This window comes from Gallinula chloropus, assembly GCF_964237585.1.
Source record: "Gallinula chloropus genome assembly, chromosome: 1".
Lineage (NCBI taxonomy): Eukaryota > Metazoa > Chordata > Aves > Gruiformes > Rallidae > Gallinula > Gallinula chloropus.
Genome location: NC_140085.1, coordinates 13,733,910 through 13,749,263, shown reverse-complemented (window position 1 = coordinate 13,749,263; position 15,354 = coordinate 13,733,910). Strand labels below are relative to the sequence as shown.

General features: G+C 39.1%; 1 protein-coding gene across 1 annotated transcript in view; it reads right to left on the bottom strand.

Annotated features, from left to right (window-relative positions):
* The window catches only part of FAM185A (family with sequence similarity 185 member A), a 49,289-nt gene that overhangs the window by 5,256 nt on the left and 28,679 nt on the right, over positions 1 to 15,354 (bottom strand). Inside the window, exons 6-7 of the mRNA XM_084272477.1 lie at positions 7,454 to 7,549; positions 5,085 to 5,219 (exon numbers count right to left, since the gene is read on the bottom strand). Coding sequence (XP_084128603.1) covers positions 5,085 to 5,219; positions 7,454 to 7,549 — 231 coding nt within the window. The remainder of the gene's footprint in view (positions 1 to 5,084; positions 5,220 to 7,453; positions 7,550 to 15,354) is intronic.

The following is a 15,354-nucleotide window of genomic DNA, read 5'->3' as shown; positions in this document are numbered from 1 at the left end:
TAAAGAAAGGGGTTATAGTCCAGACAACTAGATTTGGAAATTGAAATCATCAGCTGTGAGGACCCAAAGGAAGTCTGAATGATTGCAAGACTTTTTCCAGCAAGCTTACAATTGTCAACACACAAGCTGGCAATGGAGTGGGCAGAAGCAGAATCCCAAATTCATCCAGACACATGACTTCCTTTGAGTTATTCTGGAGTGGGTGGGAGCAGCTGATCACATCAATTTAGGGCAGGAAAAAACAAGGCTGAAAGCAACCTTTCTGAGGATGCACTGCATTTAACTGACACGTTTGCCTTGCCTGTCTGCAGCACTGACAGTCCTATGACCTCTCCAGACAAGTGCTTACTACCAGAAAATTCATCTTACTACTTAGTAAGGTTTTATTTACTGTAAGGTCAAATCAATTTCTACTCCTATCACCAGTAAACAGAGAAAAATTTATTCCTTTCCTCTCTGCAGCAATTTCTTACATGCTGGAAAAGTGCATCTTATCTTCCCTCAGTCTTCCCTTCTTTAAACAAAAACAAGACTTTTTTTCTGTCTTCCCTCATAAATCATGTTTTTAGGTCTCTGATCGTGTGTTCTCCTTCAGAGGCTCCACAGTTGTCCACATCCTTTTTGAAGTAGAGTACTCAAAATTGGACCCCTTCCAACAAAGTATTAGTAATGCCATGTAAAGCCAAGGGATTATTTTGAGGTTTAGAGAACAGTCATGTTAATACACTGTTTATTTTTTTGCAACTGTGTAACATTATTGTTTCCTGTTTACTCATGTTTTTATTGAAATATTTCTCCTCTCGGGACCACACAGGTATCAGAAAAATGGCCCAAAAGGCACATAAATCAAGATTATTTTATTTTTAACACTGTTCTTCACCATGTGTGTAACCCCTTTGGCATGACAATCTCCTAAACTCCTTTTCTGCATGAATATTTGACAGTTTTTTGCCTGCTACCCTTCTTCTTACCATATATAGGTTCAAGATAGAGTCTTCTTAAATCAACTTATCTAATATAGTCAGACCTGGAGACACAGGGAAGGCACAGACACCAAGCAGCAAGGGCTAAGCAGAATTCTTTTCCTACCCCTCTTTGCCCAGGGAAAGAATGCCTTGACATGATCACCACCAGAAACTACTGGAGTTACTCAAGCACTCTCAAACAACACAGCCAAACAAACACTTTCAGATGGAAGCTGGACCAGGACTTAGTAAGAAAAATGTATTTTTAAAACAGATTTCATTATACCATACCTATTACTTCTAAGAGTGCCTACTGATGCCAATGGAAATAACACTGATGTCCTTGCAAATTATTCTTAAGAGTAAATTCCCTGGCACTGCTCTCTAGTTCCCTTCCCTTTCTCACCAAGTGTCCCAATTTTGCAGGAACCATCTTTCCTTTGTAGCAACAGGACAAGGGGTTATGGTTTTAAACTAGAAAAGGAGAGATTTAGGTTGGATATTAGGAAATGGTTTTTCAATATGAGAGTGGTAGATTGCTGGAACAGGTTGCCCAGAGAGGTAGTGCAGGCCACATCCCTGGAGATACTCAAGGTCGGGATGGGGCTCTGAGCAACCTGATCTAGTGAAAACGTCTCTGCTTATTGCAGGGGGGTTGGGCTAAATAGCCTTTAAAGGTCCCTTCCAACTCAACACATTCTATGACTCTATGATTCCTTTTCTGACAGACCAAGAGACCTTTACACAGTCTCATCACACTGCCTGCAGCACTCACTGCAGGCTTTCATCTTCTTGCTTTTGATTAAATCCCACTCTGTTCCTTAGCTATCTTGCGAAAATCTGGATGTGTCTGCTTGTGGGACTCTTGTGTACTGACTTCCCCACTTGCTGTGGAAATGGGAACCATGAAATAAGGTGATGACATACATCATAACCACCATAACAGCAGTAGGGAAGGCTTTCCTAAAGCAGGTGAATGGTAAACATGCACCTAGCCTAAGTCACAGAACTCTGTCCTGTCTTCTTAATAAGAGTCTCCTCTCTAACATCTCTCACAATGTTCCCAGAGGCAAGTCAAGCTTCCTGATAGCAGCAGATTCTTGTGTTATCCACATGAGAACTGGGAAGTTTCTAAAAAAAACCCATCTATTTTTAAACTAACCTTTGAGCTCAGAAGCATAAAAATATAAACTGCCATGCTCCTTTCATACAGAGGATTTTTTCACTTGGCAAGCCCCCCTTCTCTCTCCATTTTATATTTCTTTAGTTGCAGCAGAAGGACTGAGAAACGGGCCCATGCAAAGCACAGCAATGCCAAGTGCAAGGTCCTGCACTTGGGTCAGGGTAAACCTAAGCACAGCTACAGGCTCTCCCTAAGAAAAGGGATTGAGAGCAGCCCTGAGAAGAAGGACTTCAGGGTGTTGGCTGATGAAATGCTTAATACGACCTTGCAGTGCGTGCCCAGGAAGCCAACCGTATCCTGGGCTGCACCAAAACCAGTGTGACCAATAGGTCAATTGAGGTGATTCTGCCTCTCTGCTTTTGTGAGTCCCCACCTGGAGTACTGCATCCAGCTCTCAGGTTCCCAGAGATAGACAGATATCGAGCTGTTTCAGTGAGTCCAGAGGAGGCCATAAAGATGATCAAAGGTTGGACCACCTCTCATCTGAAAACAGGCTGAGAGAGTTGGGCTTGTTCAGCCCGGAGAACGGAAGGCTCCAGGGAGATCTTACAGCAACCTCCCAGTACCTAAAGAGCCTACAGGAAAGCTGGAGGGGCACTGCTTACCCGGACATGGAGTGATAGGACAAGGGGTAATGGGTTTACACTAAAAGATGAGAGATTTAGATATTAGGAAGAAATTCTTCTCTATGAGGGTGATGAGGCCCTGGCACAGGTTGCCCATAGAAGCTGTGGCTGCCCCCTCCCTGTTAGTGTTCAAGGCCAGGTTGGATGGGTCTTCGGGCAACCTGGGCTAGTGCAGGATGTCCTTTGCCTATAGCAGGGGGTTGGAACTAGGTGACTCTTGAGGTCCCTTCCCACTCAAATCATTTTATGTTTCTATGACAGCTATAGACTCTACCTAAACTTTCCAGAGTGGATACATGATTTCATGATACAGAAACAGTATTAAATGATTTTTAATTCTTTCAAAATCTACTTATATAAGTAAGTTCTCCAAATGAAGAAGAGACTGTTGAGAATAAGGGGACAAGTGCTTGGCCTGCAGGAAGGATACACTGTCCCCATGGCATAAGGTAAAGTGAAGGAGAAGCAGGAAACATGTTCCTTGCCGTGCCAAAGGAACTTCACCAACTTGACAAGGAAAGGGGAAGCACTGTTTTCAAAAGGGTAAGAAAAGGAGCAAAGCAAATGTTAAAACTACCTACTTCATCTCTCCATGTATGTTGCTTCTTACTGACCAGTAAAGAAAAGGGAGAAGAGAGCTGCTATAAATAATTGGTTACACTGTGTGAGCAAACACTCAGCAAAACTAAATATCGGATACAAAGACAGCTGAAGATACATTAGCTCAGGCCAGCACTAGCTTAGCTGAATTGTGTTCTGCAGATAATCCACTCCAGGGTCTAATTTTCATTCACCTGTACTATGATCAATTTAGATCTATGTTTGAAAGTTTCTTGTGCAATGCTGTAACCTCTTTAAACAACTGATAATCAGTGTTCTAACACCGTTGCCTCTGCACAATTTTTCCTGATTTCCATGCCTTTGGGATATGTATATTTGAGGGTTAAGTAATCAGAACAGCTTTTGGCCTCAACTGCCAAGATCATTTCCACACAAAACGGTGGGCTGAAAAACAGCATCCGCTCCAGTGATGACTGTCCTACATAAACACTGACTGGGTCATGAAACCAGAGAAGCCATTCAGCTGTGTATATTTGAAACACCGCTCTTATCTTTAATGTTGCCAGAACAGCAAGATGACTGACTGCCCAGTGGTCCTCTTTCACTGGGAGATGTGTTGTTTTATTGCTGAAGCAATCCATTCCACAGAGCCTTGCTGGAATCTGGGGTCCTTCTACAAGTTTCTGGCCTGAGGCCTTCTAACCATGGTTTTGGAAAAATCTGTATTTAGTAACCACTAGTAAATTTAAATGCTAGTTACTGTTCAGGACAGGAAGAGTACATCTTTGTGTTTCAAAGCTACAATTTTATGAGCAGGCTACACATTGCAGTCGTGCACATATACTTTCCTGACTTTGAGATTATTGTCTTAGGTGGGGAGGAAAAGAAGTTTGAGGCCTATTTTCTTAGGTTTAAAACCAAAGAAAAACTCAAAGCCTCACCCAATCTGCTATCATAGTGGGTCATACTGACATAACATGTTCAAAAACAAAGCTGGAGCCTTCAGACACATTACATTAATGTTTCCTCTTGAGAAAACTGAATAATTGCTAACAGCAACAGCCTCCAATTCTAGATAGACACGTCTGCAGAAGAGAAAAGAAATACACACCCTGACAATGAATTGTACAACTGTTTACTAAAGCAGGAAACAGCAAGACTTGGGATTCCCAAGTTCAATTTTATAATGCGTTAGAAGAATGTTTCCAGTAATCGCAGGCACCTTCCCATGTACTCTCTATTCCACCATTCTCCAGCTTCTTTTGCGCTCTCCTAGCTCTCACACCCATCACTTCTCAGCACTGTTTAACATTTATTCTGTACAGTCACAAAAATGCAGTATGCCCCTTTTACTTCCCCCTGCCACTCAACAGAGATACACACAGAAAACTTTTCATTTTATTTTTAACTGACAATCCCTAGAAATTTATTATATGTGACCGTCTAAGCCAACAAAGCAATGAGTCAAATTCAGCCCTAGATTACCTCCCACAAACTCACTGGAATAATGCTGAGGATGAATTTGGCTCTGAGACTTTTGGTAGAGAGGCAATTGTTTGCACTCACTAGTTATTTACCAAACAAAAAGTCATCTAGTAACATGGGGAGTACAATGGTACAAGCGAACATCTGAACCTGAAACAGATGAAACAAGAAGCAGCCAAGAGCAATAAACTCATAAGGAAACGTGGATGCCTTTGTCTAAGGCGAGACAGACATTTATTGGAAGCCACGATTAGTCAGCCTTACCACTTATAGTTACGTGATCATCTTTGGAGGCACTCTGTGTTTCTTTTAACTGGATCTCTGAGCTCACATCCACTTTTCTTCCAGACAACTGTAAATAGGCTTTGAGAGATGCAGGCACTTTGACTGTAATAGAACCTGGTGCAAATTGAAATGAAAGCTAGTTAGTTTAACATCAAAGCATGAAACAGGCTAACTTGAATCAAATCACTGTTTATTGGCTTTTTAATTTTTAGAGCCCTTAGACACAGTCACCTCTTTTTTTTTTTTGTCTCTGAAAGGATAAATGAAGATATCTTCATTTATCATAATCAGCATACTGTATGTATGTAGAAAACAGCGTCAAAGTATTTCCTTGGTAATTATGTGCCCTGGTTTTAGTTGTCCCTTCCCTGGCAGCGTTCAAGGCCAGGTTGGATGGTACTTTGAGCAACCTCGTCTAGTGGAGGGTGTCTCTGCCCATGGCAGGAGGTTGGAACTAGATGATCTCTGAAGTCCCTTTCAACCCAAACCAGTCTGTGATTCTAATTGCACATTTCCACTCCTAAGCAAGGACAGGAGACAGGATTTGATGATTAATCCATCCAATGCATGGCACATTATGAAAGAACCATGCCTCTGGAGTGATGAGATGCCACTTAGTGCTAATGCTAGCAACTATCTTTGCTTTACTGCACAGGGCCAGCTGTTCTCATCCTTGAACAGATGCAGTCTCAAAAATAACAAATCCAGTAAAATTTAAACTACTGGAAAATTGCAGCTTTCGTGGCTCGAATAATTCTACCCTTAAGATTAAAGCCAGAAATTCTGACTTCTGCTTCCCCTAAATAAATGCTCCTATGCATCAGGCTGAAGGTAGCTGCTGGGCCCCCAAACTGCCCACGTTAGTCATATTTGGAGGCTGTGCCCTACATATAAAACTAAAACCCTACCAAAACTCAAAATACACTTTCTGTATACTGCTTCTTAGTTTTTGCCCAATTCTAATACTCACTTTAGAAAAATGTTAAGAAGTTTCTTTAAATACATCCCAAAAGCTGAAGCAGAACACAGTAAGAAAACTGATGTTACAGCAACTAAGTAGCAGTCAGAAAGCAACTCTAGCTATGCAATTTAAACTCAGTGGAACCACTTGCCTGAGACAGTCATGATGAACAGATAACCGTCAGTGTAATTTAGGCCTAAATTTTGCTGGAGATACAAAAGCCTTAGGATAAGAAAGGGAAAAGGTCTTCATCTTTAGGTCCTCCTTGGAGAGTTGCTCAGTGATGTGACTCATAAAATCCAACACACATGCAAGTAATTTATCACGAATGGGACATTTTCTACGCTGCAGCTGTCAGCAGTTACTCTGAATTTACAGACTAAATGAAAACAGAACTTCATCAACTTTGCCTTCACTAAACTGTGCTGCCAGAAGAGACATCGATGTCAGGCAATGCTTTGTAAAGAACATTAAATAGCTTTTTATTAAACACATTCCTTTTTGCCTCTAATTCAAAAAGACATAACTCAGTATTAAGTGATTAAAATGGTAACTAGGAAATAATATATAAATAAATTTCTTTGCACCAAAGAAACCAGACTAGCTTGTAGAGAACAATGGCACACAAGTGACCGCAATCTGTTTCCCTTATTATTCCCTTTCTGAGCTAGGCTTTGATAAGACACAGGCGTTGTCTCACAGACAACAAGAGAAGGGTACCAAATTCCATAGTCATTTAAACCACCTGAAGCATCATGATGTGAAAAATCAACAATAGTATTGTTGAGTTGTTTTGTTTTGTTTTCTCCCCAAAACTAGGACTAACAAGATATAGTCAGGGCTTTGTTATTTGCCATTCAGAAGATGCAATATTGTAAAAACTATGGATCCATGTTTAGGAATGAGCTTTCAATTAAGAAATGAAAATTCAATGAGTATTCAGGAGAAAAAAGGAAAAACGGTTGGGTAAGGCCCCCTCATAATTATTTTTCTGCCTTCCAACTTCAGTACTGGGATGTTTCATCAGGAAAAGGTTGTCACGGTTGTCACTCTGCACCATGGAGTAAACTGTGCTCAAAGCAAAGGATGAATCCCAATCAACCCCTCCAGAATTCGGCTGAGTAGCTTGCCAAGAAAAAAAGAAAGTACCGTAACATTAAAAGCAAGAAAATCTGTACTACATTTTAAGTATCATTACCCCTCACAGAGTTTACTGTATTGTAAGCATTTATACACATTTTCTACTAATGAGGCAAAAAAGAATGTAGATAACCATCTCACAAACTCATTATTTCCAGACAGATAAAAAAAAAAAAAAAACAACCCTTACCTCCTTTTCTTTTACATCATAAACTGCCAGAAAAAATATTTGGTTTAGTTTGCTAACCTTTCTGGGATTTCAGATCGACTTTTCTTAATTGACTGACATAAACATCTATGGCCCCATGATGTGTAGAAGCTTTTAGGCTTCCATCTGATGAATCTAAAAAAAAAAACAAAAAAAGAAAAGAACTTGTTCACTCTCTTAAGTTAACAACTGGCCAGAATCTTTAGAATCTTTCTCTGTACTTTGAAATGATTTTGTAAATTCTTCTGTGTTTGAGAAGTAGCTTATATTAATTTACTGAATATCAGACTTCTCTTAGAAAAACAGGCATCTGAACAAAACTCATCTCCCCAGCACAGAACTGCAGCATACACTGGTCCCAAGGCCATTGTCCTGCCATTGTTACAGGACTTGTAGCATCTACGAGGCCTCAACAACATTCCTCTCTTTCTACAAGGTTGAATTCATCTTTGTGTGAAGATCAAGTACAGAATTTGAACACTATGATCTATTTTAGTTTCCAAAAGCGTTCATTCTGCAAGAGGATAACACTACCCAGGAAAGCAAACAACAAGCAGTTTGTGCACTGTAACACCTTGTTTCAGAAAGAACTGTGTTACCCAGCTTTGTAAAGTCTGATTCACTACATCTGAATTTTAAACAAACGTTGGAAAGAACATTGCACTTTAATCCAGTCTTTGCCCTGCAATGGAAACACCTACAGTTTCTGCTGTATAGTATTAGCTGGAATTTATGTTAACAAAACTTGTTGAAGAAACCTTCTAACAAATAGCAAGCCTTTAAAAAGCCTTAGTTGCATGCTTGAGTAGTCGTCTTTAATTACTTGCAATCCATTCTAGTTTTAAACACAGAAATTTTCACAACCTTACGGTGAAGTCCTGAAAATTAACTTTTGAACTACTGAATATGCCTTTAGCTGATAAAAACCACAGAGAAATCATGAAGCAAGTCTAGAGAAGCATAAAAAAGTCACATATGTAAATGAGGAAAAGGCAGTGAGTGAAATATCCTCTTAGAGACACTGCTAGAAATGAAAGTATTGGCAAGAAATCTTGAAATACTGACATATAATGTTTTCCTAGTTTCTGGATGTACATAAAACAAGAAACACAGTAAAGCTTTCAGAACTAGCTAAAATAACAAAATTAAACTGCAATGAAACTTCCCATTTTAAAAGTAAAAGAATTAATGACTGAATGAAGTTAATTAATCTCAACAAGGCAGTGCAGCATTAATGCCTTAAACTCACCACATGGTTTTAGCTCTAAATGGACTGATGTGGATTCTGATGCCAGATCTCAAGCACAGATGTGGAAGATCAGTGTATTACATACAAGAGTAAAAACATAGAAAGGGATTATTATCCCACAGCTAAAACTAATTTCTTTGGAGGGGAAAGTAGTTAAAAAGAAAAAGCAGCCAATCCATACTTAGTCAGCTGAGCACCTGAGACTAACAAGAAAACAATAACAATCAGAATTGGATTGGAATGTTTTTCCTCTCTTGGTAGACTGTGATAAAATTCTGTTCCCAATCTGAAGCACAAAATGAACACTTGGTTAACTGAAAGCTTCACAATGAAAATTTAATGATAACTTCATAAAATGTTTGTAACTTTGAAAATTAATGTTGTTGAAACAGAAAAAGAAAAAAAGAATCAAGTCTTTTTCATTAAAATTTTGTGTAGTTGTAATTTAACAGTTGCATTTAAAAGTTACTTTTGCAGATATTCCAAATAAAATTTAGTAACAGCCAACAACTGAGACTCCATGTAACCTTGACAGAGATTTTGAGCAACAGAGACAGAAAGAATCCAGCCTCCAACTCTTCCGCTTTAAACAAAATTTGCCATTAGTTCCTGTATCTGCTAAAGAGGACAGAAGAATCTCCTGTGATAGGGCAGCAAGCCCTCCAGGGAGAACAACTGCTAACAGTCTGTACGCCACACCAGCTGATGGTACTTTACAGGGACAAATGTTTATTCAGTGAATCCTTCCTCTTCCCACACTTCTAACGCAAAAGCAGCGCTTGTGAGACTCTTCACAGCAGAAAGATGCCTTTTGTAAGTCTATCAGCCCCTCCAAAACTGAACAGAGAGTTCCTTTCCAGGTTATAAGTTATGTATAGACACCAAAAAAAGGAATTATAATTTAGTGAGAGTGACTGGATTCTGTTTGTAGATGGCATAAACAGAATAAAGGATGCAGGAAGAGGGCAGTAGGTATAGGTTCACCAAAGCACAGATTTACTTTCAAAGAAAAACACCAAAAACCAAAACCAAACAACTGTTTGAGGGAAAATGGAACAGTTTTGGGATGATAACTTGCCAAATTATGACTTCCAGCCTGAAGAGAATTTTTTTACGACTGAAGAAAATACAGCAAAGTTGCAAAAACCACTGAGAACCTTGGCAGCATTAACCAAATGCTAAAGCTGACATCCCATAAAATTATTTCCATAGATCAAAGTTAGACAGGTATTGTAAACAACTGAATATGATTTATGGAAATAATTTTATGGATATGATACAAAATACAAATGCTTAGCTACTAATGAGAATGCCAAGAGACTTAAAGTTGTTTATCATTTCTGCAGTCTATTAAAGATGCTGTTTAATTTTTGCGTCTCTAACTCAAAACAAGTGAGAAGGGAGGAAAAATGAATTAAAATCAGCACAGATGAGGTTATATAACAAAAAAGGCCAAAATTAATAAATAAATCAATATTCCAATAAGAAAAATTACCCTGTATTAAGTAACACAATCTGGTAAGAAATGACTGAAATAATAATGGAGACAATACATACTTTACTGTTCTGACAAAACAAAGACAATTTATTTTTAGATATAGACCCAGTCTTAGCTAAGACCTGTGTGAATAACTGAAGGGAAAACCAAGAAAAAAGCACACATTTTGAACTCAGAATTTGCTAAGGACTGACAGCTCCAGGGGAAATACAGGGATAAATTGTTCTTCTGGAGACAGAACAGATGGTCATCCTCGACATCCTTGAGCAACTTCAGCCAGTTAAGAATTTACTAGTACAGGGGAAAAAAAATAAATGGCGGAGGGGAGTGCAGTGTGAAGCAAGATGTCCTTGACAAAGCGTTTAAGCTTTACAAAAAATAAGTACAGGTTGAAGAGCGAGGCCTAAAGTCACTGCTGTGGTTTAACCCCAGCCACCAACTGAGCAACAAGGCCCACAAAAACCGAAACATTTACAGCATTTGGCATCTCTTCTTCCTTCATTTCATAAAGTTAAGTCCTGAAGAAAGGATTAAATACAAGTGATCTTTCCTTAAATCTAAGCAAAAAACTTATTTACTTTTCTTAACAGCATGCGATAACTTGCCTTTTTCATGACAGAACTGATTTATTATGATTGGGTTAAAGATAGGAGAAAGTATAAGACTCCAACGTCTCTGAAGTATGAGGAAAACTGAATTTCTACTTAACTGCCTCTCTAGTATTGTTTGTTGTCAGTTTTCTTGGTTTAGTTCATTGTTCTAAAAATGTTGCATAAAAATATAATGAGAAACTGAAATGCATACATTAAATAGACTAATTACATATACTCCTATAAAATCATTAGCAGTCTTTACCATACTGACCATCCAGACCTGCCAAAACAAGTGACGTCACACAGAAATCAAAGACATCTCTCATAAAAACAATTCCTTTGCTAACTAAACTGTCCAGATTATCCTTTTGCCTCTAAAGGATCTATTTTCTACCGTGATTTGAAAGTTTTAGCACTGGTTTTAAAAGCCATTGATAGCAACTTCTGTTAAAAATAAAAAAAAAAAATCCTGAAAAGCCTCACTCCTGCATCATAATACAAGGCACCAAGTACAACTTCACGCTGATAAGCCTCTGACCTACTGTGTATCAAATGGGATCTTCCCCCTTTGAATATCTATCCATGCTGTCCACATATACGCATCATCTTCCATAGACTGTATCATACTGTGTTAAGAATCCACACAAACCAATTCACTATAGGTGTCTACTGTTTCAAATGTTGAAGACACTAATGGGGTAGAAGCAACTTCTGAAGAGGTATGTGCATCTAGACAGGAGCCAGATTGTCAATGATATGAAAACCCCACAAAACCCCTAAGGAAGTTTCAATAAATTATGTAAACCTGCTCATCTGTGAGCCTTGAGTTGGAGGCCAGTATCTAGCAGTGAACTCCAGGGTCAATACTGGCCCCAGTCCTATTCAACATCTTCCTTAATGATCTGGGTGATAGAGCAGAGTGTACCCTCCACAATTTGCTGAGGAGACCCAACTGGGAAGTGAGGCTGATAAGCCAGAAGGTTTTGCTGCCATCCAGGTAGAAATGGACAGGCTGGAGAAAGGGGCTGGCAGGAACCCCATGTGCCCCAAAATTTAAGAAGGATATGAAAGTCCTTGAATGCCTCCAGAGGAGGGCAACAAAGCTGGTGAAAGGGCTAGAAAGAATGTCCTGTGAAGAGTGGCTAAGGACACTGGGCTTGTCTAATTAGAAAAGGCTGAGGGGCAACCTCATGGCTCTCTACAGCTTCCTCAGGAGGGGAAGTGAAGTGGGGGGTGCCGATCTCATCTTCCTGGGATCTAGTGATAGGAGGCGTGGAAATCCTACTAAAGCTGCACCAGGAGAGGTTTAGATTGGACATTAAGAAGCATTTCTTTAACAAGAGGGTGGTCAAACGCTGCAACAGCCTTCCTAGAGAGGTGGTCAATACCCCAAGCCTGTCAGTGTTCAAAAGGCATTTGGATAATGCCCTTATAACAACATGCTTTGAATTTTGATCAGCCCTGAATTGGTCAGGCAGTTGGACTAGATGATCATTGTAGGTCCCTTCCAACTGAAATACTCTATTGTATTCTAAGAATGTTACAAATATAATATAAACTTCAGTACTACTATAACAACATTCAGAATCTTCAGCAGCACAACCACAGTCACAGAATGCTTTGGGTTGGAAGGGACCTCAAAGATCACCTAGTTCCAAACCCCTTGCCATGGGTTGGGACTTCTGCAACCTCTCTGGGTAACCTGTTCCAGTGCCTCACTACCCTCATAGTGAAGAATTTCTTCCTAATGTCTAACTTAAACCTACCCTCTTTCAGCTTAAAGCCATTGCCCCTTGTCCTATCACTGCACTCTCTGGTGAACACTCCTCTCTCCCTTTCCTGTTTGACCCATTTAAGTATTGGTACACCACAGTTAGGTCACCCTGCTGCCTTCTCTTCTCCAGACTGAACAAGCCCAACTCTCACAGCCAGTCTTTGTAGGATATGAAATGCTACAAAACACGTATGATGTAAATTCATCTAAATTGTTGATTGCTAATAAAACACATACGGAAGTAAAAAAGGTTTTTTTCAAGCTGCAAGATAAATGCAGCAGCTACTTTTCCTGTATGGTCCGATTTTTAGAAATAGTTTCTCCAGGGCAAGAGCTCTGTCCAGAATGCTATATAATCCATATTTAAAAGGACTTAGCAAAAGGCAAGGGAAACATGGAAACAAAGACCGATGATACAATCAAGTAGTAACTTGGTAGATATTAACTCACAGCCAACTATTTATTTTTTAAAAACTTTTATTTTTCATAACCTGACACCTGAGGGATGAGAAAAGCAGCTGATGGCAACCAACCTGGAGAGCAGCACCCTTATACAGGGGAGTGTGCAAGAAAGCATGGGAACCATGGGGAAAAAGAAAATCTGGTCTGTCATTGCAGAACACAGAAGGTCAGCTTCAGAGATGCAAGATTTGAAGACGAAGGACGCTTAAGGTAAGAGCCAGAACATTAACATACTTCTAGCAGATGGCAACAATTAGATCAATAGAACTAATTGCTATGAAGAGACAAGCATGAGCATTAATTTATTTTTTTACAGTACTTAAGAGCTGTACTTCATGAAGTACAATGAATGCTTTTAATGAAATTCAGAAATGAGGCTTTTCACTCTAAAATTCCCCAGATGACATATTAAAAAGTGAATCCTCAAGGAAAAACTCATAGATGGTTATTGTTTTATTTTTCAGCTATCCAAAACTGTCTTAAATACTATAGTTGTTTTCCATAATTGATTCCCTTTTTAAAATAAAGCTTAGGTGTTTTGTCTCAGTACTAAGGAATTGCTTTATGATAACAGTTATCACAATGGAGGATCTCAGACACCTCAGTTCATTTTCATGTCAGGACTATACTCAAACTTATGTTTTTGAGAAAACTGAAGTGTTCTTGAAGTGTTAGGTTTTAGTTGATTTATTGAATCTCAATATATAGTTTTCCTTGCCAGAATAACTACCCACTGCCCACACCCACCATAAGCTTTTTTTTTCATTTCTGACTATACCAAACACAGAAGATTTGTTTCTTCAATGCATAATTGGGTTAAACATCAAGTAATCCAGTAAGGAAAAACCATGTATTTTGGAGCTGGTAGGGGAAAGTTTGGCTTGGCAGCAGAATAGAGCATACATAATCAGACTGTACCAATAACATTGAGAAATAAGCAGATTCTAGCAGGACTGAACATAAGCCAGCAGTGTGCCCTGGCAGGAAAGAAATCCAACAGTATCCTTGGCAGTATTAACTAGAGCACAGCCAGTGCATCAAGGGAAGGGATTATCCCCCTCTACTCAGCACTTACTAGACCACTCCTAGAATACAGCATCCACTGCTGGGGCTCCCAAGAGAAGGGAGGTATCAGTAATCAGGATTGAATTCAGCAGAGATGCACCAAGATAGTCAGGATATGGAGCACCTTCCCCATCAGGAGGGTACTGAGGGATCAGGACTTGCTCAGCCTTCAGAACAGACTGTTTCAGGAACTGACAGCAGCCCCCAAGTATCTTTGAGGAGGTGATCAAGGTGACAAAGCCAGGCTCCTCAGTGGTGAATGATGAGAGCACAATAAACAACAGATATTAAATTGAAAAGCTGGAGAGAAGCAAAATTCTTCACCCTGAGGACAGTCAAGCACTGAAAGCGTTTGCCCAGAGAAGCTGTACAATCTGCAATCCTTGGAGGTTTTCAAGACCACGGGATAAAGCCCTGAGAAAGCTCACAGTTGGCATGGCTTTGAGCAGGAGGTTGGAGACTAGAGGCTGTTTGAGCAGGGGAAGTGAACAAAAGCTCCAGAAGTTGCTTCCAACCTCAAACCATTTTATGAGTCTTCAGTTTCCTGAGATCTCTTCCAATCTGAACTCTCCTATGTGTTTACTGAATACAAATTTAAAAGACTAAACTAGTTTTTCATTGTTTAAGATAAAACAGTCATTAGAAATATGAAGTAAGTAGTAAACTAAACTACAAATAAAAATAGGTCTGATGGTTTTAAATTATGAAGTAATTCAAAACCCATTGAACATTTGTTATAAGTAGGAAGCTTCTAGTACAGAGTTGGAAAACAATTTGTCAATGAGTAAAAAAGCTCACAGTATAGGAAAAAAGATAATCCTTACTTTCATAATTTAACAATGTCAACCTGAAACACTGCTGTATGCCAGATGTTCAAAGTCAGACTGAATTTTAGATGGAGTCCTCAAAAAATAAAATCAGATTTACACAAACAAGTAATACCAGAATAGGAAAGCAAATCAAATAAAACTATAAATAATAAAAAGGCAAAAAACAGAATGAGAGACAACAACATTGGTTTCTTGTTTTAAGGCAGAATTATACAAGAACAGGAAACTGTAAATAAAGTTGCTTGCATTTTCCCCAAAATATTTTGGGGAAAAAAAAAAAATCAAGCACTCAAGTTTGACTTGTAAATCAATCTCTCCAAAGAAAGTATGCATCTATGAAATCTAAAGATGATTGCATTCTTCCAATTATCTGATAAAACATTGCCCTCAGTGGAATAAATTGCTACATCCCTATGAAAACCCAGCAAATTAAGCTGGAATATCTGAGCTGTTCTTCCTATTTCTATCA